Genomic DNA, 26,072 nt, shown 5'->3' on the forward strand with positions numbered 1-26,072 from the left:
AATTTTTCACTAAGTACCCCAATTTTCGATTTTCAATTTTTTATTTCAATTTTGATTTTCTTAAATTTTTAGTTGTTCGATTTTTAATTTTTGGTTTCTTCAGTTTCGCGTTTAAATTTTTCTGTTTTATAATTTTTTTATTTTTGATATTTTCATTTTTCAGTTTTTCATTTGCAATGTTTCCATTTTAAAATTTTTCGATTTTTTAGTTTCTTCAATTTTCGATTTACAATATTCAGAATTTTTGATTTTAAAAGTTTTCAGTCAAATTTTTTAGTTTTTCGATTTTTCAACTTTGGAATGTTTCAATTTTTCATTTCAATTATTCGATCTTTGTCAGTATTTCAGTTTCTCGACTTTTAATTTTTCAATTTGTCGACTTTGCGTTTCAATTTTTCGCTTCATAATTTTTCGACTTTTCATTTAAATTTTTCAGTTTCTCAAGAGTTAATTTTTTTCGATTTGCAATTTTTGAATTTTTCAAATTTTCGACATCACAATTTTCTGTTCCTTAAATTTTCACTTTTAATTTATTTAATTTTTCGATACGTCAACTTCGGAACTTTTTGATTTCTCAGTGTCTCGATTTTTAATTTTTCAACTTTTCGATTTTTTCGATTTTTCTGTTTCTCGGTTGTTAATTTTTCTATCTTACAATTTTTTAAAATTTACAAATTTTCGATATTATGCAATTTTTTAGTTTATCGATTTTGCGACTTTTAATTTTTCGTCTCTTCAATTTCCGATTTTTCGCGTTTAAAGTTTTCAATTTTATTAGTACTTTTTTATTTTGGACATTTTCATTTTTCAGCTTTTCATCTGCAAAAATTTTAGAATATTTCGATTTTTCAGTTTCTTCAATTTTCGATTTAATTTTTTCAATTTGTCGACTTTTGATTTAAATTTTTCGCTTCACAATTTTTCGATTTTTCATTTAAACTTTTTAGTTTCTCAGGATATAATTTTTTGACATTTCAACTTTGGAATTTTTCAATTTTTAATTTTTCGATTTGCAATTTTTCGAGTTTCACTTTTAATTTTTTAAATTTTTCGATATATCAATTTTGGAATTTTTTGATTTTCTCGATTTTTAATTTTTTGAGTTTTCACATTTTTTTTTTTAATATTTCCATTTTTTCGATTTTTCAGTTTCAACGGTTGCTAATTTTTTGATTTTTAGTGTTTCGATCTTACAGTTTTTCAAATTTTTCAATTTTTCGTTATTCCAATTTTTATTTTTTCCATATTTCAGTTTCTCAATTTTTAATTTTTCAACTTCTGAATTTTTCGAATTTCACGTTTAAATTTTTCAATTTTATAATTTTTTTGCAATGTTTCAATTTACAATTTTACGATTTTTCAATCAATGAATTAAATATTTTATTTTTTAATTTTTTTCAATTTCCAATTTTTAGATTTTTCAGTTTTAAGGTTTTCACACTCAAATTTTTTAATTTTCGATTTTTCTGCTTTGGAATGTTTCAACTTTTCGTTTCAATAGTTCGATTTTTCTATTTTTAGATATTACATTTTTCAATATTTCGCTTTCTCAATTTTTAATTTTTCGATTTTTCAATTTTCCGTTTTCTCAAATTTTTTTATTATTAATTTTTCAAGCTTTTCGTTTTTTAATTTTTCTCAATTTTTCAACAATAGGAAAAATAAATGTATTAAATCTGAAATTTTGAAACAAAAAATTGCAAATCGAAAAGTGAAGAAAGAAAAACTGAACAATCTTAAAATTCCAAAGCTCAAAAATCAAAAATTGAAAATTCGGAAAATCGAAAATAAAACAATTGGAAAACTCGAATTTAAATTTGACGCCGATGTGCTTTATTGCGATCGGTCGACAATTAATGTTACATTGTACACTAAATTCAACCCCATCAAAAAATGGATGACGTCAATGCAAAAAATTATCAAACGTGCACATTTCGTTCCTCACGTAATTGACTATCTTGAAGGTTTACCACATTTTGTTTTTTTAAGATAAACCCACAACGGTTCATAAAATAAAAAGCTACACTGTTTATAAGAGTGTTCTCGTAACACAAACTCAGAAATCCGACTTACATATACATAATTTATTTTCTTCGAAACTATAAAAATTTCATGCGTCATGATTCCACTGAAACGCTGGCTGCTGAACATTTTAACGGGAAATCCTTTCCCCATTAAATTAAACTGACAAAACATTCCCCTAAAAAACGAACTTAATCGGCCAACAAAATCGATACCACCTCGATCAAGAAATTCCCCGACGTGGCACATTTTCAGCTCGAAAAGTCCGCAAGAACGCCATCCGTCTACCCGTCGCCGCACAGACAAGCCGCCGCCACCCACGTCCTCTCTTACCGACCCACTATCACCCAAACCCCAAAAACTTCCTAATTGATAAACTCGTTATTTACCGAAAATTAAGTAAGCATACTAAACCAACGTAAAACCAAATATTAGCTCAGCTTCTTTTGCATCATCCGCGTAAATCATGATAAGCCGAAAAATTCGCCTTCCGTTGTAGAAAATCAGGCGCACCCTCGCGGATGTGATTACCAGCCACCCTTAAAAACGATTAAAACGGGGATAAGGCGAGAGCCGTCACGAATGTCAAGGGTGAACGTACAGGCGGCACGCAAAAATGGGGTGTGTTGACGTCAATATTATAAGCAAACATCGCAAAGTCGCCGTTAACAGCCGGGGGTGATAAATGGCGCGAGCATTATTTGTGAGGCGGATGGACGATAGTGGGTAGAGACACCGATGGCTGAAATTCTGAAACCAAAAACTGGAGAGCAAAATCGAAAAATTAAAAATTGGGAAACAAAAATCAAACAATTAAACATCGAAAAATTAAAATCAGGAAGCTGAAAAATAGAAAAATTAGGATGTCAAAAAATTTAAAAAATGGAACAGGAAAATTCTAAATAGAAAAATTGAAATCTTTCAAAATAAAATTTGAAATCAAATCAAATTATATACCCTCTAAGAAAAGAGAGGGTGGGTGGGCGGGGTTAGTACCTGCTAAGATAAGACTGATTTTGGCGATTGACATACCCTTTAAGAAAATAAGGGGCTGGTGGGCGGGGCTAGTACTTGTTAATCTAAGACTGATTTTTGTAAAATGATATACCCTCTAAAAAATAGAAGAGTTTATCACTTGCCAAAATCAGTCTTATCTTAGTAAGTTCTAGCCCCACCCACCCACCCTCTATTTTCTTATGGGATATTTCATCTGAAAAAGTCAGTCTTATCTTAGTAAAAACTAGCCCCGCCCACCCACCCTCGGTTTATGAGTTTTGGATTTGAAGCTTTTCGATTTTTCAGTTTTTTGATAATTCTAATTTTAACTGTTTTAATATTTTGACTTTTCAGTTTCTCAGTTTTTAATTTTCGGTTTTCCGTTTCTCACTTTTTCGATTTTTCGTTTTTTCAATTTTTTATTTAAAATTTTTCACGTTCGTGAATTTTAATTTTTCATTTTCTCGATTTTTAAACAAAAATCGAAAAATTTAATAAAGAACAAAGGTACAAAAAAATAAAAAAAAAAACATGAAAAAATTGCTGATCGAAAAATTAAAAGACAAAATTGAAAACTCGAAAAACTTCCAAAATAACAACTGAAAAACTAATTAATCGGAAAATAAGGTCAGTTCATGTTCGGATTTACCATATTTCGATTTTAGAATTTTTCGATATTTTAATTTTTATTTTCCCAATTTTTCGATTTTTCAGTTTCCCGATTTGATCTTGCAAATATTTTAATATTACAGTTTGTTGTTTTTTCGATTTTCTTTTCCAATTTTTCGAGTTTTCACTTCAAAATTTTTCGATTTTTCGAGATTTCAACTTTGTATTTTTTCAATTTTTCAAATGGTGTATTTTTAATTTTTTATTGTTCCAATTTTTCGATATTTCGATTTTTCAGACCTCGATTTTTAATTTTTGGAATGTTAGAATTTTTCGTTTCATCAATTTTCGATTTGCAATTTTCCAATTTTTGGATATTTTAATTTTTCATGTTTTCAATTATTGATTTTTCAGTTTTTCGATTTGAAAGTTTTCAAACTTGCAATTTGCAATATTTTTCAAATTTACAAATTTTGGATATTACAATTTTTCGTTACCCTAATTTTCGATTTGCAATTCTTTGTTATCCCAATTTTTGATTTGCAACTTTTCATTTCAATTTTTCCAATTTTCAATTTTAAATTTGTCAATTTACGATATTTCAGTTTTTGAATTTTTCGATATTTTAATTTTTTATTTTTTCAATTTTTCAGTTTCCCAATTCTTAATTTTTCAATGTTTCCAGTTTCACGTTTAAATTAATTTTATTACTATTTTTTTATTTTAGTTATTTTCATTTCTTCAATTTTCGATTTTTCAGTTTATAAATATTTTACTTTTTCGACTTCATTTTTCAATTTTTCGCTTCTTAAACTTTTTATTTAAAATTTTTCACTTTTGAAACAAAAATTTTTTAAGAAATTCACAGTGAAAAATTTCAAATCGAAAAATCGAAAACTTTTAAAACTAAAACTGAAAAATTAATTTGTAATCGGTTCCAGTTTCTTTTTTCAATTTTTCGATTTTCAGCTTTTCGATCTTAGCATTTTTGATATTAAAATTCATTCATTTCTTCAGTTTTTTTCGATTTTCCAGTTTTCGATTTCATTTTTCAGTTTTTCGTTCCTTCAATTTTTTTATTTTAAATGTTTCACGTTCTTGAATTTAAATTATTCAAGTTCTTAATTTTTAATTTTTCAACAAAAGGAAAAACCATTTATTGAAACTAGAATTTTGAAACAAACAATTGAGAAGCAAAAATCGAAAAATTGGAAGATCGAAAAATTTCAAATCGAAAAATTAAAATCTGGAAACTGAGAAATCAAAAAACAAGTTTTTGCAAAATTTCGAAATTAGAATATTTCAATTTTTGAATATTTTAAGTTTTCACGTTTTCAATTTTTCGATTGTTCAATTTCCCGGTTTTTAAATTTTGGTTTTAAAGCCTTTTTTTATTTATTTAGTTTTCTATTTGCGATTTCTCGCTTTTTCAGTTTTTCGATATATTTTAATTTTTACTGTTTCAATTTTTTGCGTTTTCAGTTTCAAACTTATTAATTTTCAAGTTTTCGTTTCTCAACTTTCGAATTTTCGTTTATTCAGTTTTTATATCAAGTTTTTCACATTCTTGAGTTTCCATTTTTCAAATTCTTCATTTTTAATTTTTCATTTTCTAAATTATAAAACAGAAATTTTGAAACAAAAATCGAAAAATTGTAAACCGAAAAATGCAAAAACCTAACAATTAAAAATCGGGAAGTAGAAAAATCGAAAAATTCGATAACAAAAAATTCCTGATCAAAAATTGAAGGATTTAAAATTGGAAACTTGGAAAATTAATTTTAATAAATTAAAAATAATAAGTCCAACTCAATCGACTGAATTTGCTCAAATTTTTAATTTCCAATTTTTTGTTTCTCAACTTACCATTTTCCGTTTTTTCAATTTTTATATTTTCCGTTTCCACATTCTTGAATTTTCATTTTTCAAATTCTTTATTTTAATTTTTCATTTTCTTAATTTTTAAACAAAAGAAACTTTTTAAAACAGAAATTTTGAAACAAAAATCGATAAATTGCAATTCGAAAAATGAAAAAACTCAAAAATTAAAAATTGGGAAGCTGAAAAATCGAAAAATTCGATAATAAAAAATTAAATATCTAAGAATAAAAATAATTTTAACATGAAAAAATTTCATATCGAAAAACTGAAGTATTTAAAAATGAAATCTCGAAAAATTAATTTTAATAAATTAGTTCATGTTCGGATTTTAAATATTTCGATTTTAGAATTTTTCGATTTTTTCATTTTTATTTTCCCAATTTTGGATTTTTCAGTTTGTCAATTTTTAAGTTTTGATATTGCGAATATTTTGATATTACAATTTGTCGTTTCTTCGATTTTCGTTTTCAAATTTTTTAATTTTTCGAGCTTTCACTTAAAAATTTTTCGATTTTTCGAGATTTCAACTTTGGAATTTTTCAATTTTTCAAATGGTGCATTTTTAATTGATTATTTTCCCAATTTTTCGATGTTTCGGTTCTTTAGGCCTCGATTTTTAATTTTTGGAAATTACAATTTTTTGATGTTACGATTTCGTTACTTCATTTTTCGATTTGCAATTTTTCAATTTTTCGCTTCTTAAATTTTTATTTTAAATTTTTCACTTTTGAAACAAAAAATTTTAAGGAATTAACAATAAAAAATTGCAAATCGAAAAATCGAAAACTTTCAAAACTAAAACTCAAAAATTAATTAATCGGTTTCAGTTTCTTTTTTTAATTTTTCGATTTTCAGCTTTTCGATCTTACCATTTTTTGATATTAAAATTCATTCATTTCTTCATTTTTTTTCGATTTTTCAGTTTTCATATTTATCTTCTTCGACTTTATTTTCCAGTTTTTCGTTCCTTCAATTTTTTTATTTTAAATTTTTCACGTTTTTGAATTTAAATTATTCAAGTTCTTAATTTTTAATTTTTCAACAAAAAGAAAAACTATTTATTGAAACTGGAATTTTGAAACAAAAAATTGAGAGACAAAAATCGAAAAATTGGAAGATCGAAAAATGTCAAATCGAAAAATTAAAATCTGGAAACTGAGAAATCAAAAAACAAGTTTTTGCAAAATTTCGAAATTAGAATATTTCAATTTTGAATATTTTAAGTTTTCACGTTTTTAATTTTTGATTGTTCAATTTCTCGGTTTTTAAATTTTGGTTTTGATGCCTTTTTTTATTTATTAAATTTCCTATTTGCGATTTTTCGATTTTTCAGTTTTTCGATATATGTATTTTAATTTTTACTGTTTCAATTTTTGAGTTTTCAGTTTCAAACTTTTTAATTTTCAATTTTTCGTTACTCAACTTTCGAATTTTCGTTTTCTCAGTTTTTATATCAAGTTTGTTACGTTCTTGAATTTCCATTTTTCAAATTCTTCATTTTTAATTTTTCATTTTCTCAATTTTAAAACAGAAATTTTGAAACAAAAACCGAAAAATGCAAAAACCTAACAATTAAAAATCGGGAAGTTGAAAAATCGAAAAATTCGATAACAAAAAATTCCTGATCAAAAATTGAAGGATTTATAATTGGAAACTTGGAAGATTAATTTTAATAAATTAAAAATAATAAGTCAAACTCAATCGACTGAAGTTAGGTCAGTTCATGTTCGGATTTGCAATATTTCGATTTTAGAATTTTTCGGTTTTTCAATTTTCAGTTGCTCAATTTTTAATTTCCAATTTTTCGTTTCTCAACTTTCGATTTTCCGTTTTTTCATTTTTTTATATTTTACGTTTTCTCGTTCTTCAATTTTCATTTTTCAAATTCTTAATTTTTAATTTTTCATTTTGTTAATTTTTAAACAAAAGAAAACATTTTTATTTTAAACAGAAATTTTTCAATAATAATCGAAAAATTGCCAATCCAAAAATAGAAATACTCAAAAATTAAAAATCGGAAAGTTGAAAAATCGAAAAATTCGATAATAAAAAATTAAATATCTAAGAGTAAAAAAATATTTAACATGAAAAAATTTTTTATCGAAAAATTGAAGGATTTAAAATTGAAATCTCGAAAAATTAATTTTAATAAGTTTTTGTTCGGATTTGCAATATTTCGATATTGGAATTTTTTGATTTTTCATTTTTCGGTTTCTCAAATTTAATTTTCAATTTTTCGTTACTCAACTTTCAATTTTTTGTTTTTTCAATTTTTATTTTTTCAGGTTTTCACGTTCTTGAATTTTCATTTTTCAAATTCTTAATTTTTCATTTTCTCATTTTTAAACAAAAAAAAAACATTTTTTTAAAACAAATTTTACAATTAAAATTGAAAAATTGCAAATCCAAAAATAGAAAAACTCAAAAATTAAAAATCGGAAAGCTGAAAAATCGAAAAATCAATAACGAAAAATTAAATATCTGGGAATAAAAAAAAATTTAACATTAAAGAATTCCTTATCGAAAAATTGAAGGATTTAAAATTGAATCTCGGAAAATTAATTTTAATAAATCAAAAATAATAAGTCCAGCTCAGGTCAGTTCATGTTCGGATTTGCAATATTTCGATTTTAGAATTTTTTGATTTTTCAATTTTCAGTTTCTCAATTTTTAATTTTCAATTATTCGTTTCTCAACTTTCGATTTTTCGTTTTTTCAGTTGTTATATTTTCAGTTTTTCAAGTTCTTGAATTTTCATTTTTCAAATTCTTAATTTTTCATTTTTTTTAACAGAAATTTTCCAATAAAAATCGAAAAATTCAATAACGAAAAAAACTTCTAAGAATAAAAAAATCAACATGGAAAAAATCCTGATCGAAAAATCGAGGGATTTAAAATTGGAAACTCGAAAAATTAATTTGAATAAATCAAAAATAAGAAGTCCAACCCAATCAACTCAAGTCAGGTCAGTTCATTTTGGAATTTTTCGATTTTTCAATTTTCAGTTTCTTAATTTTTCGTTTTTCAACTTTGGATTTTTCGTTTTTCAATTTTTATATTTTCAGTTTTTCACGTTCATGAATTTTCACTGTTCAGATTCTTAATTTTTAATTTTTCATTTTCTCAATTTTCAAACAAAAAAAACATTTTTATTAAACAGAAATTTTGAAACAAAAATCGAAAAATTGCAAATCGAAAAATGAAAAACCCAAAAATAAAAATCTGGAAACTCAAAAACCGCAAAATTCAATAACAAAAATTAGATATCTAAGAATAAAAAAAATTGAACATGGAAAAATTTTAAATCTGAAAACTCGAAAAATTAATTAAAAAAAATAATTAACGGAATCAGGTCAGTTCATGTTCGGATTTGCAATATTTCGATTTTTCAATTTTTGGATATTTTAATTTTTCCTTTGTCAATTTTTCGACTTTTTAGTTTCCCGGTTTTTAATTTCATGATCTTGCGAATATTTTGACATTATAATTTGTCGTTTCTTCGATTTTCGTTTTCCAATTTTTGAATTTTTCGAGATTTCAACTTGGGGATTTTTGAATTTTAATTTTTGGAACTTACAATTTTCTGATGTTTACAATTTTTCGTTTCTTCAATTTTCGATTTAAATTTTCAAGTTTTCGAATTAACAACTTTCTGGTTCAAAGTACGATTTTTAGATGTTTAAATTCATTGGAACAGAAATTTTGAAACAAAAATTGAAAAATCCAAACATTAAAAATTGTAAAATGGAGAAATTTGACAACTTAAAATTGAAAACTTGTAAAAATCGAAAAACTATGAATTGCACAATGAGGTCAAGAGCAAAATCAAGGCAGATTAATAAACCACATATACATGTATGTTCAAAAGTATGTTATTATATAAAATTTAAAGAGGATTTTCTTCGCAAAATCCTAGATGAATCGAGAAAACTTAAATTAATTCACCGTGATATCATTTTCTCCTATTATAAACACACTTCAATTTAAATTAATTAAGAAAACACTCAATTGTGCTCAAAGTACCCAACAAAAAGTTGAAACATTCCGAATCTGAAAAATCGAAAAATCTGAATACGAAAACCTTACAATTCAAAAATTTTAAAGTGAAAACTCGAAAAACTGAACATTTAAAAAATTTTATGTGAAAACTCGAAAAATTAAAAATCGAGAAAATCAAAAAATTCCAAAGTCAATCGAAAAATTAAAAAAATAAAAGTGAAACTTGCAAATTGAAAATTGAAGGAACGAAAAATTGTGATGTTGAAAATTTGTGAAAACGAAAAATTAAAAATTGAAACATTCCAAAGTTGAAAAATCGAAAAATTAAAAAATTTTAATGTGAAAATTCTTAAAATCAAAGAACCAGAAAATTGCAAATCGAAAATTGAAGAAACGAAATATTGCTTTATTGCAAAATCGATAAACTAAAAATTGCAATTGGAAAAATTGTAAGATCGAAAACTACAAACCGAAAAATGAACAACTGAGAAACAGAAAAATCGAAAAGTTGAAAATTTTGTATGTAAAAAGTCGAAAAATTAAAAATCGAGACACTGAGAAATCGAAGAATTCAAAAATCAAAAAATTCCAAAGCTGACGTATCGAAAAAAAATTAACATGAAAAAATTGCTGATGGAAAGATTAAAGGATTTAAAATTTTAAACTGGAAAAACTTAAAAAATAACAACTGAAAAACTAGTTAATCGGAAAATAGGGTCAGTTCAAGTGAGGCGAGTCCAACTCAGGTTAACTGAAGTCAAGGCAGTTGATAAATTTTATTATCCCAATTTTTCGATTTTTCGGTTTCCCGATTTTTAATTTTTGATCTTGCGAATATTTTGATATTACAATTTGTCGTTTCTTCCATTTTCACGTCAAAATTTTTCGATTTTTCGAGATTTCAACTTTGGAATTTTTCAATTTTTCAAATGGTGTATTTCTAATTTTCTATTTTTCCAGTTTTTCGATATTTCGATTTTTCAAGCCGTTTGTTCAGTTGTCGATTTGCATTTTTTCGATTTTTCAATTTTCACATTTTACTCTTTCGATTTCATTTTTCAGTTTTTCGTTTCTTCATTTTTTTTTATTTAAAATTTTTCGCGTTCTTGAATTTTAATTTTTCGAGTCCTAAATTTTTAATTTTTCAACAAAATGAAAAACAATTTATTAAACCTGAAATTTTGAAACAAAAAATTGAGAGACAAAAGTCGAAAAATTGGAAGATCGAAAAAGTAAAAATCGAAAAATTAAAATCGGCAAACAGGAATCAAAAAATTCGAAAATGTAAAAATTTTAAAAATTTAACAGGGAAAAATTCCAAATCTAAAAATTGAAAATTTTTAAAACAAAAACTGAAAAACTAATTCATCGAAACACGGGTTCAGTTCCAAGTTTTCACAACATTTCGAACTTAAGATTTTTCAATTTTTCAAGTTTGGATATTTTAAGTTTTTACATTTTTAATTTTTCAATTATTGTACAATTAATTGGTCGGTTTTCACTATTGGTTTTCAAGCCTTTCGATTTATGGATGTTCTGATTTTTTATTTATTTAGTTTTCTTTTTGCAATTTTTCGATTTTTTATTTTTCGATATATTTTAATTTTTTTTACTTTTCAGCTTCTCAATTTTTCATATCTCAACTTTTCGTTTTTTTAATTTTTATATTTTCAGATTTTTACGTTCTTGAATTTTAATTCTTCAAATTCTTGATTTTTGATTTTTCATTTTTCTCAATTTTGGAACAAAACAAATTTTTAAACAGAAATTTTGAAACAAAAATCGAAAAATGGAAAAACCCAAAAATTAAAAATCGGGAAACTGAAAAATCAAAAAATTCAACAACGAAAAATTAAATATCTAAGAATAAAAAAAATTTAACGTAGAAAAAATCCTGATCGAAAAATTGAAGGATTTACAATTGAAAACTCGAAAAATAAATTTGAAAAAATTAAAAATAATAAGTTAAACTCAATCAACTGAAGTCAGGTCAATTCAGGTCCGGATTTGCAATATTTCGATTTTAGAATTTTTCAATTTTTCAGTTTTTAATTTTCAATTTTTCGTTTTTTCAATCTTCATATTTTCAGTTTTTCACGTTCTTAAATTTCAACTTATCCAATTCTCAATTTTACATTTTTCATTTTCTCAATTTTGAAACAAAAATCAAAAAACTGCAAATCGAAAAACGGAAAACTCCCGAAAATTAAAAATCGGGAAGCTGAAAAATCGAAAAATTCAATCACGAAAAATTAAATATCTAAGAATACAAAAAAATAACATGGAAAAAACCCTATTGAAAAATTGAAGGATTTAAACTTGAAAACTCGAAAAATTAATTTTAATAAATTAAAAATAATAAGTCCAACTCAATCAACTCAAGCCAGGTCAGTTCGATTTTAGAATTTTTCGATTTTTCAATTTTCAGTTTCTCAATTTTTGATTTTCAATTTTTCGTTTTTCAACTTTCGATTTTTCATTTTCTCAAATTTTAAACAAAAAAAGAACAATTTTTTCAAAACCGAAATTTTTAAACAAAATCGAAAAATGGAAATATCCAAAAATTAAAAGTCGCGAAGCTGAAAAAACTTCAATAACGAAAAACTAAATATCTAAGAATAAAAAAAACTAACATGGACAAATTCCTGATCGAAAACTTGAAGGATTTAAAATTGGAAACTCGAAAAATTAATTTTAATAAATTAAAAACAATAACTCCAACTCAATCGACTGAAGTCATGTTCGGATTTGCAATATTTCGATTTTAGAATTTTTCGATATTTCAATTTTCAGTTCCTCAATTTTTAATTTTCAATTTTTCGTTTCTCCACTTTCGATTTTTCGTTTTTCCAATTTTTATGTTTTCAGTTTTTCACGGTCTTGAATTTTCATTTTTCAAATTCTTAAATTTTTCATTGTGTCAATTTTTAAACAAAAAAAACAATTTGAAACAAAAATAAAAAACTGGAAATCGAAAAATGGAAAAACCCAAAAATTAAAAATCGGGAAAATGAAAAATCGAAAAATTCGATAACGAAAAATTATATAGGAGTATCTAAGAATAAAAAAAATTAACATGGAAAAATTCAAGGATTTAAACTTGAAAACTCAAAAAATTAATTTTAATAAATTGAAGATAAGTCCAATTCATGTTGGAATTTTTGGATTTTCAGTTTTTGAATATTTTAATTTTTTTCCAATTTTTCGATTTTTTAGTTTCCCGATTTTTAATTTTATGATCTTGCGAATGTTTTGACATTATAATTTGTTGTTTCTTCGATTTTCGTTTTCCAATTTTTCGATTTTGCGGGCCTCGATTTTTAATTTTAGAACAATTTTCTGATGTTACAATTTTTCGATTTTCGAAAAAAATATCACAAAATTGAAAAATAATTTTGTGATATTTTTTTCGAATTTCGAATCCATCTTTATTTTTGGAGATTGTTGTTCTTCTGTCTTATAAGTTTTCGAATTAACTTTTTGGTCAAAGTACGATTTTTCAATTTTTAAATTTTCTCAAATTTTCCACAAAAGGCGACACATTTATTGAAACAGAAATTTTGAAACGAAAATTGAAAAATCCAAAAATTAAAATCGGGAAGTTGAAAAACCGAAAAGTACAATACCTAAAAATTAAAAATTGTAAAATAAAAATCGAAAAACTATGAATTACACAATGAGGTCAAGAGCAAAATCAAGGCGGACTAATAAACCACATATACATGTATGTTCAAAAGCTGGTTATTATATAAAATTTAAACAGGATTTACGTCGCAAAATTCTAGATGAATCAAGAAAACTTAAATTAATTCATCGTGATATCATTTTTCCCCTATTCTAAACACGCTTCAATTTAAATTAATTAAGAAACGCTCAATTGTGCTCAAAGTATCCGACAAAAAAACAAACAAATTTTGTGGTCAATTCCAGACATTTACGAAAGCGTCAAAAAACATTAAAAAAATTAAATTAAATTTGGCTTCACCCAAAAGGAGTCGAATACAATATTAAAAAAAAATTACTACGTCAAACATCTGGTATTGACAAGGACTCAGTGGGCGAAGACCGTGTTGTTTAACCTCTTGGGACCAATTATAACCAACGATTAAATTTTTTTCAAAATCGCCAACACAACGTCCCTCGCGCGTCTGCGCGAGCCACAAAGCCTTTCACTCCCCGGTGCCCCTAACACCACAAAACAACAATCCCCGAACAATAAACCAGGAGCGCACACTTCAAATCAAACCCGTCCTCCGCGAAATTCCAAAACCCCGGTCATGGGACTTCGCCCATGACCGTGCCAACTAACCATTCCAGGTATCGACTACAACCCATGCATGCACTCAGCGAATCAAACAGGACGGAATGTGCGTGTGTTCTTCGTGTACTCACAAGATTAGGGTGGTGTTTCAGAGATGGGGCCCCCATGTTCGTCGTCGTCGCACATTTCTACCTCGCGATGAACATGTCGAACTCGGCGTCAACTGCTGTTACCTTGGTGTTTATTTTAGCAGAACACACTTCCGTCTCGCTCCGACGTCTGTGCTGCTCTAACCTAGAAAGCCTACACTTGCGGCAACTCCCCCAGACTGACGCCGAGCGCTGAAAGAGGCGGGAGAACAATATCGATCAAGTGTGGCACGCTCGGCGGTGGATGGACCATCGCTGGGACCATTTGGGGTTGGAGTATTCGGGTCAATTATTAATGGATTTGCTCGTGGATTTGGCTATCACGATGTTATGGGGTTGGAGGGATGAGTGCGCGAGGGGTGGAAATTGGAGAGAAGCGAAAATCAGAAGTGGTAAATTGGTGGGAAGAGGACCGGTTTCGGCAAAGGGGTCTGAGGATGATGGAGGGGGTTGAACGAGGTGTATAATGGTTTTTACTTCCCGAGCGTAAGCAAAGGAAGTATTGTAATCGAGTCCGTCGGCCGACTCTCTACTTTTACGTTTTCTCGATCTTTCATGACCCCTAGAAGACGAAGAAATAGGTCTCCCATTTCCGTCTGTCTGTCCGTCTGTCCGTCTGTCCGTCTGTCCGTCTGTCCGTCTGTCCGTCCGTCTGTCCGTCTGTCCGTCTGTTGTCCCGGATTTTTATTAGACAGATAATCTCCGAAAGTACTCGACCGATTGTTGTGAAATTTTGTACTTATATTAAGAATATCATGTAGATGGTAAAACGCTAACCAAAATTTGTCTAATCATCCCCACCACTAATGCGATGACGTCACTTCAAAATTGTACATAGTAAATGGGTTTTCAATTGTATAAAATAACATAGTCCTACACATGTAGTTTACAACTCCGAATCGGCTTTTCACGCGAAACGTCCAGATTTTTGGAAAAAAAATCAAAATTATAAAACAACATTTTGAAATTTAATTTTCAATCTGCTAACCAGAATGCTTTGAAATGTTGCAGATGTTTTAAGGCTATAAAGAGCATCATAAATCTTTAGTCAAAAAATATTTGCTTATCCCCTCCAAAAACTTGATGACGTCAGCTCGAAAGTTTGCCGAATAAATCATATCTAAAATGTACAAAATATGATGAGCCTGTACTTGTGATCTATCACTCCATTCATATTTTTTGGATTTGCATATACAGGGTGACTCAAAAAAATTAATGAATGCGTAAATGTATTTTATTGATTTAATCAGGAACTACAAAACCGAATGCTCTGAAATCTTGCAGATGTTTTAAGGTCATAAAGAGCATAATAAATGTTTAGTCAAAATATATTTGCTTATCCCCTCCAAAAACTTGATGACGTCAGCTCGAAAGTTTGCCGAATAAATCATATCTAAAATGTACAAAATATGATGAGCCTGTACTTGTCATTTATCACTCCATTCATATTTTTTGGATTTGCATATACAGAGTGACTCAAAAAAATTAATGAATGCGTAAATATATTTTATTGATTTAATCAGGAACTACAAAACGGAATGCTCTGACATCTTGCAGATGTTTTAAGGTTATAAAGAGCATAATAAATGTTTAGTCAAAATATATTTGCTTATCCCCTCCAAAAACTTGATGACGTCAGCTCGAAAATTTGCCGAATAAATCATATCTAAAATGTACAAAATATGATCAGTCTGTACTTGTGATCTATCACTCCATTCATATTTTTTGGATTTGCATATACAGGGTGATTCAAGAAAATAAATGAAAGCGTAAATTTATTTTACTGATTTACTCAGGAACTACAAAACCGAATGCTTCGAAATCTTGAAGATATTTTAAAATTATCATAAGCATGGTAAATTTTTGATCAAAACGTATTTGGTCGTCTCCCCTAAAAAATTTATGACGTCACCACAAAATTTTGCTGAATAAATCCTATCTAAAATGTACAAAATATGGTGAGTCTCTTCTTGTGATTTATCATTCCATTCAAATTTTTTCGATTTGCATATACAGGGTGACTCAAAAAAATTAATGAATGCGTAAATTTATTTTATTGATTTAATCAGGAACTACAAAACCGAATGCTTTGAAATCTTGCAGATGTTTTAAGGTTATAAAAAGCATAATAAATTTTTAGTCAAAATATATTTGGTTATCTTCTACAAAAAACTGATGACGTCAGCTCAAAAGTTTGCCGAATAAATCGTATCTAAAATGTACAAAATATGATGAGTCTGTATTTGTGATTTATCATTCCATTCATATTTTTGGATTTGCAGATGCAGGGTGACTCAAAAAAATTAATGAAGGCGTGAATTTATTTTATTTTATCGATTTAATCAGGAATTACAAAACCGAATGCTTTGAAATCTTGGGAATATTCTAAAGTTATTATAAGCATGGTAAACTTTTGTTCAAAATGTATTTGTTCATCCCTCCTAAAAAAATTGATGACGTCACCCTTAAATTTTGCTGAATAAATCCTATCTAAAATGCAAAAAATATGATGAGTTTGTACTTGTGATTTATCATTCCATTCATATTTTTTAGATTTTCTTAAGAGGTGGTTCAAAAAAATTAATGAAGTCAATTTATTTTATTGATTAAATTAAAGGCAACACTTATTATTAGTATTACACCCCAACCAACCCAATTTGGTAGACACAAAATTTGTTAAAGGAAAAACTCGGTTGAAACATAAGGGTAGCACGCTTATTTACATCGACTTTAACATTACAGACCTGCATTTGTTTTATGCGCTCACTTGGTTCCGCGAATGTGAAATAGACATGTTTATAATCAACCAATTGTGAATTTCACCGTCAAGAATTAAAATAAAACCCAATGTTTTATATAATAAGCGGAAGTCGAAGCAATAAAACCGATGGTCGTTTTGTTTACAGTTTCTCTGTTTGACTCTCACGTATGCTGTTACGCCTGTCATCTTAAATTAAGAATGTTTATACATAATATATAATAATTTTATTCTTAGTATTACACTACATCTATCCCAACTGATATACGTGTCCTTGCAAAAATGTTGATGACGTCATCGCATTTTTTTTTTAAATTCCCACTACAAAAATGTAATGAGAAAAAAAACACAATAGGCATGCAGTCGTCAAGTTTCCGACAGCGAGGGAAGTACTGTCTAAACTCTTTAGACCAATTTTTTTAGCAGAGTTTCTGCTGGCGAGTGAGCATCTTCAGCTCTCCAACGTCATTTCTGAGAAGTTTTAATGATGGGGATGTAATTAATTAAAAGTCAAATTATCTCAAAGTCAAGTCAGTTGAAATCAGGTCAGCCCAATTTTAGTAAAGGACAGTTTTTCGTGTCGGCCATTTTATTTGACAAATCAGGTTGGGTCAAGTCAATTCAAGGCAATTTAGTTGAAGTTGATTCAGGTCAAGTCGGGTCAGATATGAAAAATAAAAATATACAAAAATTGAATCATAGAAAAATCGCAAAATCGAAATATTGCAGATCGAAACAATGAAAGAAACTGATTGACTTGACTTGAAATAACTTGATTGAGCTGACCTGACTTAAAATGACCTGATTTGAAATAACCAGAATTCAGTGACCTAGGTTGAACTAACCTGACTTGAACTTACTCCATTTTCCGAATAGTTTTTCGATCTTTTTTTAAGTTTTCAAATTAATTTTTTTTTCGATTTGCAGTTTTTAGAGTTTTCAATTTTAAATTCTTCAGTTTTTCGATCTGCAACTTTTCCATGTTAAATTTTTTTCATTTACGAACGTTATAATTTTTCATTATTGAATTTTTCGATTTTTCTTTCATTTTACGATTTTTTTCAGTTATTCGATTTGCAATTTTTCGGTCTTGCCATATGTCGAATTTTCAGTTTTGTTTCAAGATTTAATTTTTATAAAATAATATAAATTTTTCTTTTTGTTGAAAAACTGAGAAAATGGAAAATTAAAAATTAAGAACTTGAAATATTACAACTTAGGAACATTAAAAAAAAATCGAACAATTGCAAAGCAACTTGTAAGATCGAGAAACTGAAAATTACAAAAATAGAAAAATTAAAACAAATCCAAAAATTGAAAAATTGTAAATCGAAAACTGGAAAAATGAAAAACTAATATCAAAAAAACGGAAAAGCTTCAAATCGAAAAATTAAAAACTGAGAAACTGAAAAATCGAAAAACTGTAAAGGTGAAAAATTAAAATGTTCAAAAAATTGAAAAATAGGAAATGAACTGAAGTGATTTGATTTGAACTGACGTTATGTATTGTATTTCTATTGTATTGTATTAAATTGTACTGTACTGTATAACGTTCCCTCCCTCATTAACAATTCCTAGCCCTCTCCTGTCCTGGCAAGATTTGCTCCAGACCTTCCCGTGGTTCTTGCTGAGCATCAACAATCGAGGTCAAAGAATTCAAATATTTAGAGCAAAGTTGCACAAAATTCACGAAATGCGCTAGTTGGTGGCCAACGTTGGAGCATTTATCCTGTTTAAATATGTATTGATATGTCAAAATTAAACCGAAAATCATTTTCCTATAAACATAAAGTTATGAAAAACAATTCAGTTTGTCCAAAAATAGCGAAATTAACCCCGAAAATATGCAATTTCTCGGCCAAAGTGTGAAAAATAATTTTTAAATGAACAACTTTTAAAATAAAAATCGAAAAACGGGGTCAGCTCAGTTCAAGTCAGGTCAACACAGTCAGGTCAGTTCAATTCAGGTCAGCTCAAATCAGGTCAGTTCAAATCAAATCACTTCAGTTCATTTCCTATTTTTCAATTTTTTGAACATTTTAATTTTTCACCTTTTCAATTTTACGAATTTTCAGTTTCTCAGTTTTTAATTTTTCGATTTGAAGCTTTTCCGTTTTGCCGTTTTTTGGTATTACAGTTTTTCATTTTTCAAATTAAAAAATTTTAACATGAAAAAGTTGCAGATCGAAAAACTGAAGAATTTAAAATTGAAAACTCTAAAAATTGCAAATCGAAAAACCAATTAATCGAAAAGCGGAGTCAGTTCAAGCCGGGTCAGCTTAAGTCAGGTCAGATAAGTTCAAGTCAGTTTAAGTCATGTTGACTCAAGCCAGGTTGGCCTAAGTCAGGTCAGCTCTTATCAAGCCAAGTCAGATCAGTTCAAGATCAGTTCATTTCGATTTTTATACTTTGGAATATTTTAATTCTTCACGTTTTCTATTTTTTTGAAGCTTTTAATCTTAGTTTTTTGATATTACAACTTTCATTTTTTCAGTTATCGATTTACAATTTTTAGATTTTTTTTTTTTTGAAATTATCTATTTTTCAGTTTCTCGGGCTTTGCAGTGTTTCGATTTTTCATTTCTTCAATTTTTTTAATTAAAATGTTTCATGTTCCTGAATTGTTAGTTTTCAAATTCTTAATTTTTCATTTTTATTTTCTCAGGTTTTCATCAAAGAGAAAAATAAATTTATTAAGATTGAAATTTTGAACCAAAAAACCTAAAAAATCGAAAAATTTAATACTGAAGCATAAAAATCGAAAAATTGTAAATCGAAAAATTGAAAAGATGAAAAATTAAAAATCGGAAAGTTGAAAAATTGAGAGATTGAATAACGAAAAATTATAATGTCTAAAAATTAAAAAAAAATAACATGCAAAAATCAAAGTATTTAAAATTGAGAACTAGAAAAATTGGGATTCGAAAAAATTTTTAAATCGAAAACATTAAAAAAATTCGAAAACTATTCGGAAAATGGATCAGTTCAAGTCAGGTTAGTTCAACCTAGGTCATTGAATTCTGGTCCGTTCAAGTCAGGTCATTTTAAGTCAGGTCAGCTCGATCAGGTTAGTTGAAGTCGAGTCAGTTCAGTTCAAGTCAATCAGTTTATTTCATTGTTTCGATCTGCAATATTTCGATTTTAGAATTCTTTGATTTTTCTATTGTGCGCTGTTTTAATTTTTCACGTTTACAATTTGTCGATTTTTCAGTTTCTCAATTTTTAATTTTCGATTTACAATTTTTCAATTTTTATTTTTTCAATTGTTCTATTTTTCAATTTCTCGATATTATAAGTTGTTTCGCAATTTTTCGATTTTTCCTTTCTTCAATTTTTTTTTATTTAAAATTTTTCTCGTTTCTGAATTTTTATTTTTCAAATTCTTATTTTTTCATTTTTCATTTTCTCATCTTTTCAACATAAAGAAAAACAAATTTATTAAAGCTGAAATTTTGAAACAAAAAACTGAAAAATAGAAAAACTAAAGATTAAGGGACAAAAATCGAAAACTGCAAATCAAAAAATTGAAAAAACAAAAAATTAAAAATCGGGAAACTGAAAAATTGAAAAATTGAACCACGAAAAATTAAAATGTATAACAATTAAAAAAAACATGGAAAAATTAAAAAAATTAAAATTGAAAACTCGAAAAATTGGGATTCGACAAAATTTTTAAATCGGAAACGTTAAAAAGAAATCGAAAAACTGTTCGGAAAATTGAGTAAGTTCAAGTCAAGTTATTTCAACCTAGTTCATTGAATTCTGGTTAGTTCAAGTCAGGTTAGCTCAGTCAGGTCAGTTCAAGTTAATCAATTGATTTCAGTGTTTCGATTTGCAATATTTCGATTTTTGATTTTTTCAATTTTTCTATTTTGGGACATTTTATTTTTTCACGTTTTCAATTTTTCGAAGATTTCGATCTTACAGTTTTTTGCTATTACAATTTTTCACTTTTTCAATTTCCGATTTACAATTTTTAGATTTTTTTTTATTTTTTGAAATTATCTATTTTTAAGTTTCTCGAGCTTTGCAGTGTTTCGATTTTTCATTTCTTCAATTTTTTTAATTAAAATTTTTCATGTTCCTGAATTTTTATTTTTCAAATTCTTAATTTTTCATTTTTCATTTTCTCAGGTTTTCATAAAAAGAAAAATGAATTTATTAAGATTGAAATTTTGAACAAAAAACCTAAAAAATCGAAAAATTTAATACTGAAGCATAAAAATCGAAAAATTGTAAATCGAAAAATTGAAAAGATGAAAAATTAAAAATCGGGAAGTTGAAAAATGGAAAGATAGAACAATGAAAAATTATGATGTCTAAAAATTAAAAAAAAATAACATGCAAAAATTAAAGAATTTCCTTGTTTCGATCTGCAATATTTCGATTTTAGAATTCTTCGATTTTTCTATTTTGCGTTATTTTAATTTTTTACATCACAATTTTTAGATTTTTCAGTTTCTCTATTTTTAATTTTTCCATTTGAAGTTTTTTGATTTTACAATTTTTCATTTCTTCAGTTTTCGATGGACAATTTTTCAACTTTTAGTTCTTTTTTTCAATTGTTCTATTCCTCAGTTTCTCGATATTATAAGTTGCCTTGCAATTTTTAGATTTTTCATTTCTTCAGTTTTCGATTTACAATTTTTGGATATTTTTTTATTTTTAAAATTTTTCTATTTGTCAGTTTCTCGATTTTACAAGTTGCTTTGCTGTTTTTAGATTTTCCGTTTCTTCAATTTTTTTTTTATTTAAAATTTTTCAAGTTCCCGAATTTTTATTTTTCAAATTTACACCTTTCATTCATAGCAGATAAAAGTATTCAGTGAAATAGAGATGGGGTGGGTGGGCGGGGTTAATTATGTATTCTTCTCTAGCGTGGGAGTGGGAACCAATAGAACCGAAGTTGTAAAAAAGTAAAAAAAAAATAAAAAGCAACAATTTTAACTTTTTTTTGTACTCTGCTATAAGATTTACTTCTTATTTCACAAAAAAAAAAAGTTTAATTTTTTCCTATAGTTCTTTATAAGCAAGTAATTTATAAGCTTTAGTTAATTTACGATTACTTAACAATAATATACGAGAAAACTATTGAGGAAGCTCAAGAATATTCGCACACAAAAAATTAGAAAATTTTTCGAAAAAACAAAATAAGTCACTGAAATATAGAAAGAATGTGGGCGGGGCGAAGTTTAACTTTTTCTACAGTCTTATGAACAAGCCGTAGCCCCGCCCACCCACCCTCTCTTCATTCTAATCACAACCCTTAATATTGTTTAGTCTTACTTTTGCAAGCACTAGCCCAGTAGCCCCGCCCACCCGCCCTCTATTTTTTCAGAATGTATCATTTACCAAAATGAGTCTTCAAGTCAACTAATATAAATAATCAGACATAGAATAGTAGCAAGAAGCGAAAAGTATAACTTTTTTTGTAATTTGTAGTAGTAGTAGTAGGTCTAGACCAACTTTGCAACAAAATTTATTAGTTCACATTAACCATTATGAATGTTTTTAGAGAAAAATACATTTATTCGTTGGAAGGTACTAAAAATTTATTATTTTATAAACAAACAGTACTTTCCTATCGCTAAAAGTAAAAGTACTTAATTATTCTACACGTTTGCAAACAATGACTCAGTACATTAGTGCATTGTTGACACAATAGGAAACTAGAATGTGACGCAAATATAAAACGTCACAATTTTCACGCCTAATTGACAGATAATCGTCGCACACAAAATTTTACTTAACATTTTACCAAAATCCGCATTTCAACAATAAGATAAGCAACATCAGCACGACGATTTAAACGCTCATCGACAATTTCCAGCCACATCCGCCACCCCTTGCCGTTAAAAAAGCGATGTCAATAAATCCACGCGTCCTATCGATTACTGCTTTTCGAACAGGTACCAGCTCACAAAATAGCACCGACCTACTTTTCCGCATAATCATCCATCGCACCAGTTTCCGCAAACTTCAAGGTGTCGGAATTACGATTCCGGAAACGTATAAAGAAAATCCGGCGCACGACAAGCGAAAATTGCCAAGTTGGCTAGCTTGTTAGTAAAATATCACTTACTAGAAGTATCCAGTCGTCGAGGTGTACGTTGAGGAGTTTGTCTTGTGGGGTTAGATCGTCTCCAAGTCTGGAAGAAAACACACAGTGATAATTTTCGCGGCGACCAATCAAGATTTGCTAATTGGGATGACGTCACCAGTTGCCCGAAGTGGACGAATTAGTAAATTTTATTGAAAGTTCCAGTAACTGTTGGTGTATATTTAAATTAGTTGGGTGCATAGCGTTATCAACGCGTGCCAGTGCGAGGGTCACTGATTACATAGACTCAACATGTTAAAACGACATAGATATTTAAAAAATAAAAATCGTTACACTTACCTTAACCTTGTCAACAAATCACTATCCTGCGGTGGCATTGATGTTTATTTTATTAAAAACTACATCATATTTGTGTTTTCAAAAGATTTCTGGTGTTTGTCAAGTAATTTTGGAAGTTTTTTCACCGCATGGCTAAAAATTGGCGTTTCATGGTGACCCACCGCCGCATAGTGACGGTTACAAATCAGTACTGCGATAAGACCTCTGAAGATCAGTGATTGATAACACGAATCAATTTCCCGTCTTTTTTTTATTTTTTATCGACGTTTTATGTTTGCTTTATTATTCAGATTTTGATAAATAAAATTCCAGCTTAGTTGTTAAATGGTTGAATAAAAAAAATGGTTGCTTATAATATTGTTACAACATTATAAATTTAATATCGTGTATTATTAGTATACATGTTTAAAGCATATTTAACCGGAAACGTTGACATTGATGTAAGAACTGTGGCGACGGAACGGCGATCCAAAACCCTATAGCCATATTCTTGTCTAAACGACCCGTAAAAGCGCAATAAAACAGATAATTGCTTAATATTGGGATTTTTATCAGTTAGGTTCAACAAAACAAAGTGCCCTTTAAGCGTCGCAATGTTGTTGTAGTTAATGGGAATTTGTCAAGAGTTGTTATTATAGTTTACCTGTGATAAGGTAATAACGATAAATATATCTGAATTAGTTTGAAATGTCCATGTTTCGTTTTTTAGTTGGCTGTGACACCACTTAATGTTAAATAAAGACTTTATACGTAATTGAGGCGCAACCATTAATAAATTTTTACATGCGACGCAATTAGCTTAATTGGGTCCAACCTTAACTCGTCATATTTTGTATCGACTGTATTGTGGCAGCTTAGATCAATAAGTTTTAACTTGGCAAACGTAGATACAGCTAGGAACAGGAAATAGGGGTTGTTGCTACTTTATTTTCTCGTCTAGAGACATAAAGTCCTTAATCAATCATATATATACAAAATCTACCTGTTATGAAAACAATATGATAAATTGTGGTTAATGTATATGTGGTTGCATACAAGACTTTGTGTATCGATTAGTGTTTTATGTGTTGCATACTTACACGTAATATTTGCAGATCCATAGCTAAATCTTGAGGACGTAGGCCTTATTTTTTTTTGTTGATTTCTCTTTCTGTGCAAGTTTTATAACGTGAGACTAGGACCTGAGTCCCTTGATAGTTGTAGTGTTTGTAAAAAAAAAAAAAAAAATAAAAGAACATAGGGGAACGAAACTAAAAAGAAAATAATATGTAGGTATTAAAACTATCAGTCTACATTTTTATTCATTGCACAAAACACTGATAATAAAATAGGATAACACAAATTCAAAATTTTAAATAAAATATACAAAGACTAATTTAGAAATACTAAAAATAAATTTCCATTTGTACTGAACAATATAATAAAACACAATAAGTGTAGTAAATAATAATCCCCATAAAATACTAGAACGTAAATAGAAAAACAAATAGTCAATTATGCGTAGACATAATATTTCCTTAAACGAATGTACAATATATTTACAATAATTAGCAAAATTCATATTACACAGGTCTTGTTTTCTACAGAATAATTTAGATCTATATCATTCATAAGAAACAAATATAAAATTGCCAATAATCACGTTGCTTTAAAAATAATTGCGTCATTTTTCGTTATAAAATTGACAATCTTACTTTAACAGGCTAATACAAATCACACTCAAAAGAATTTATTCGAGAAAGAAAAATATCTTACAATATTGGTCCGAATCGGCGAATGAAAAGAACGGGTGTAAAAAATCAAGTATCCAAAATGATATGTTAACATTGGTCTAAAAGATGGAATCACCTTCAGAAAAGAATCGACGTTACAAAAATTGGTCCGGCGAATTTTGAAGAGAGAGTCAGAGAGATAGAGAGAGAAAAAAATCCTTTTCTGAAAATGGACGAGAAAATTTTGCCGAAAAGGAAAAGAACAATAAATTATTGGCAAAATTTATACTGAACTTATCAAAAGTTTACAACGCAGTTTTGTTTTGCAGCAAGTAGAATTTGTCATGTGCCTGTAAACTTTCAATAATTTGATAAAAATTCTCTACTTTGGCTAGTTACATACAACTTATTGACATCTATTCTGCCTACCTTTAGAATGAGTTATTCTTGGCAATAAGAATTGCGCAATTCGAGTGAACCTGATATAATTTTGTATCGATGCAAAGTGAATGCGTTTTTGTTTAGGAACTTGGACCCTACTTCAAAATCAATACAAAATCCGAAGCAAACGACCAACACGTATAAGGATCTGGGAATAAAACTCAAATTGTATTTAACCAAAATATATTTTATCACATCAAAGTAACTTTAGTGAGAACACACACAAACAGCAGCCACACTATAACATAATATTTTCGTTTAATACAAAATTCAAATGATGCTAAAGAACCACGATTATAAATATACAATTATCAAATATGTTAAAATTACTTATAATTAAAGTTTTATATCACAGTCTCAGAGTTCTCAATTAATCAATATTATATTTATGTGGGTGCTTGTGCAGATTTAGCCTGAAACAAACAACACAACTTGAAGATCTCTATCGTCACGTGATCGATATTGCTCGAGGAATCGTTACACGTGTCGTCTGCTGTTATATTAGGTTCACCGAATCGAATACAGCAGATAATACTTGAAGCCTATGCACATCGAGATGCAAAAAGACCGCCAAAACGGCCGCTCTAGAAGTACTAGATCGTTTGGTTCCAACTTCTATACTATATAAGTATATTTATGTAGTTAATAATACTATGCTAAACTGGCCGTCACGAGTTTCTTTTTATTCCACTGGTTACTCATATAATACAATTTACGATAAAATTTTGGCAAATCAAAATATATATGTTCAATAATTTATAATTTCTCAATAGACTTTCTAACCAATGAAATAAAACCTTACGCCATTAATTTAAGTAGTTATGTACAAATAATACAGTGAAAA

General features: G+C 27.9%; 1 protein-coding gene across 2 annotated transcripts in view; it reads right to left on the reverse strand.

Annotated features, from left to right (window-relative positions):
- The window catches only part of LOC135143718 (uncharacterized), a 30,757-nt gene extending 7,502 nt beyond the window's left edge, over nucleotides 1-23,255 (reverse strand). Inside the window, exons 1-2 of one of the 2 annotated variants that reach the window (XM_064075626.1) lie at nucleotides 23,076-23,255; nucleotides 22,758-22,824 (exon numbers count right to left, since the gene is read on the reverse strand). In XM_064075626.1, the coding sequence (XP_063931696.1) occupies nucleotides 22,758-22,824; nucleotides 23,076-23,113 (105 nt within the window). In that variant the 5' untranslated portion in view covers nucleotides 23,114-23,255. Of the gene's footprint in view, nucleotides 1-13,899; nucleotides 14,100-22,757; nucleotides 22,825-23,075 lie in introns of those variants that run through there. The other variant, XM_064075627.1, reaches the window with a different exon arrangement.
- Between the last annotated feature and the right edge of the window lie 2,817 nt (nucleotides 23,256-26,072).

Source organism: Zophobas morio, unplaced genomic scaffold (genome assembly GCF_036711695.1).
Source record: "Zophobas morio isolate AGI-343-1 ecotype UQ-CSIRO unplaced genomic scaffold, CSIRO_AGI_Zmor_V1 ptg000074l, whole genome shotgun sequence".
Lineage (NCBI taxonomy): Eukaryota > Metazoa > Arthropoda > Insecta > Coleoptera > Tenebrionidae > Zophobas > Zophobas morio.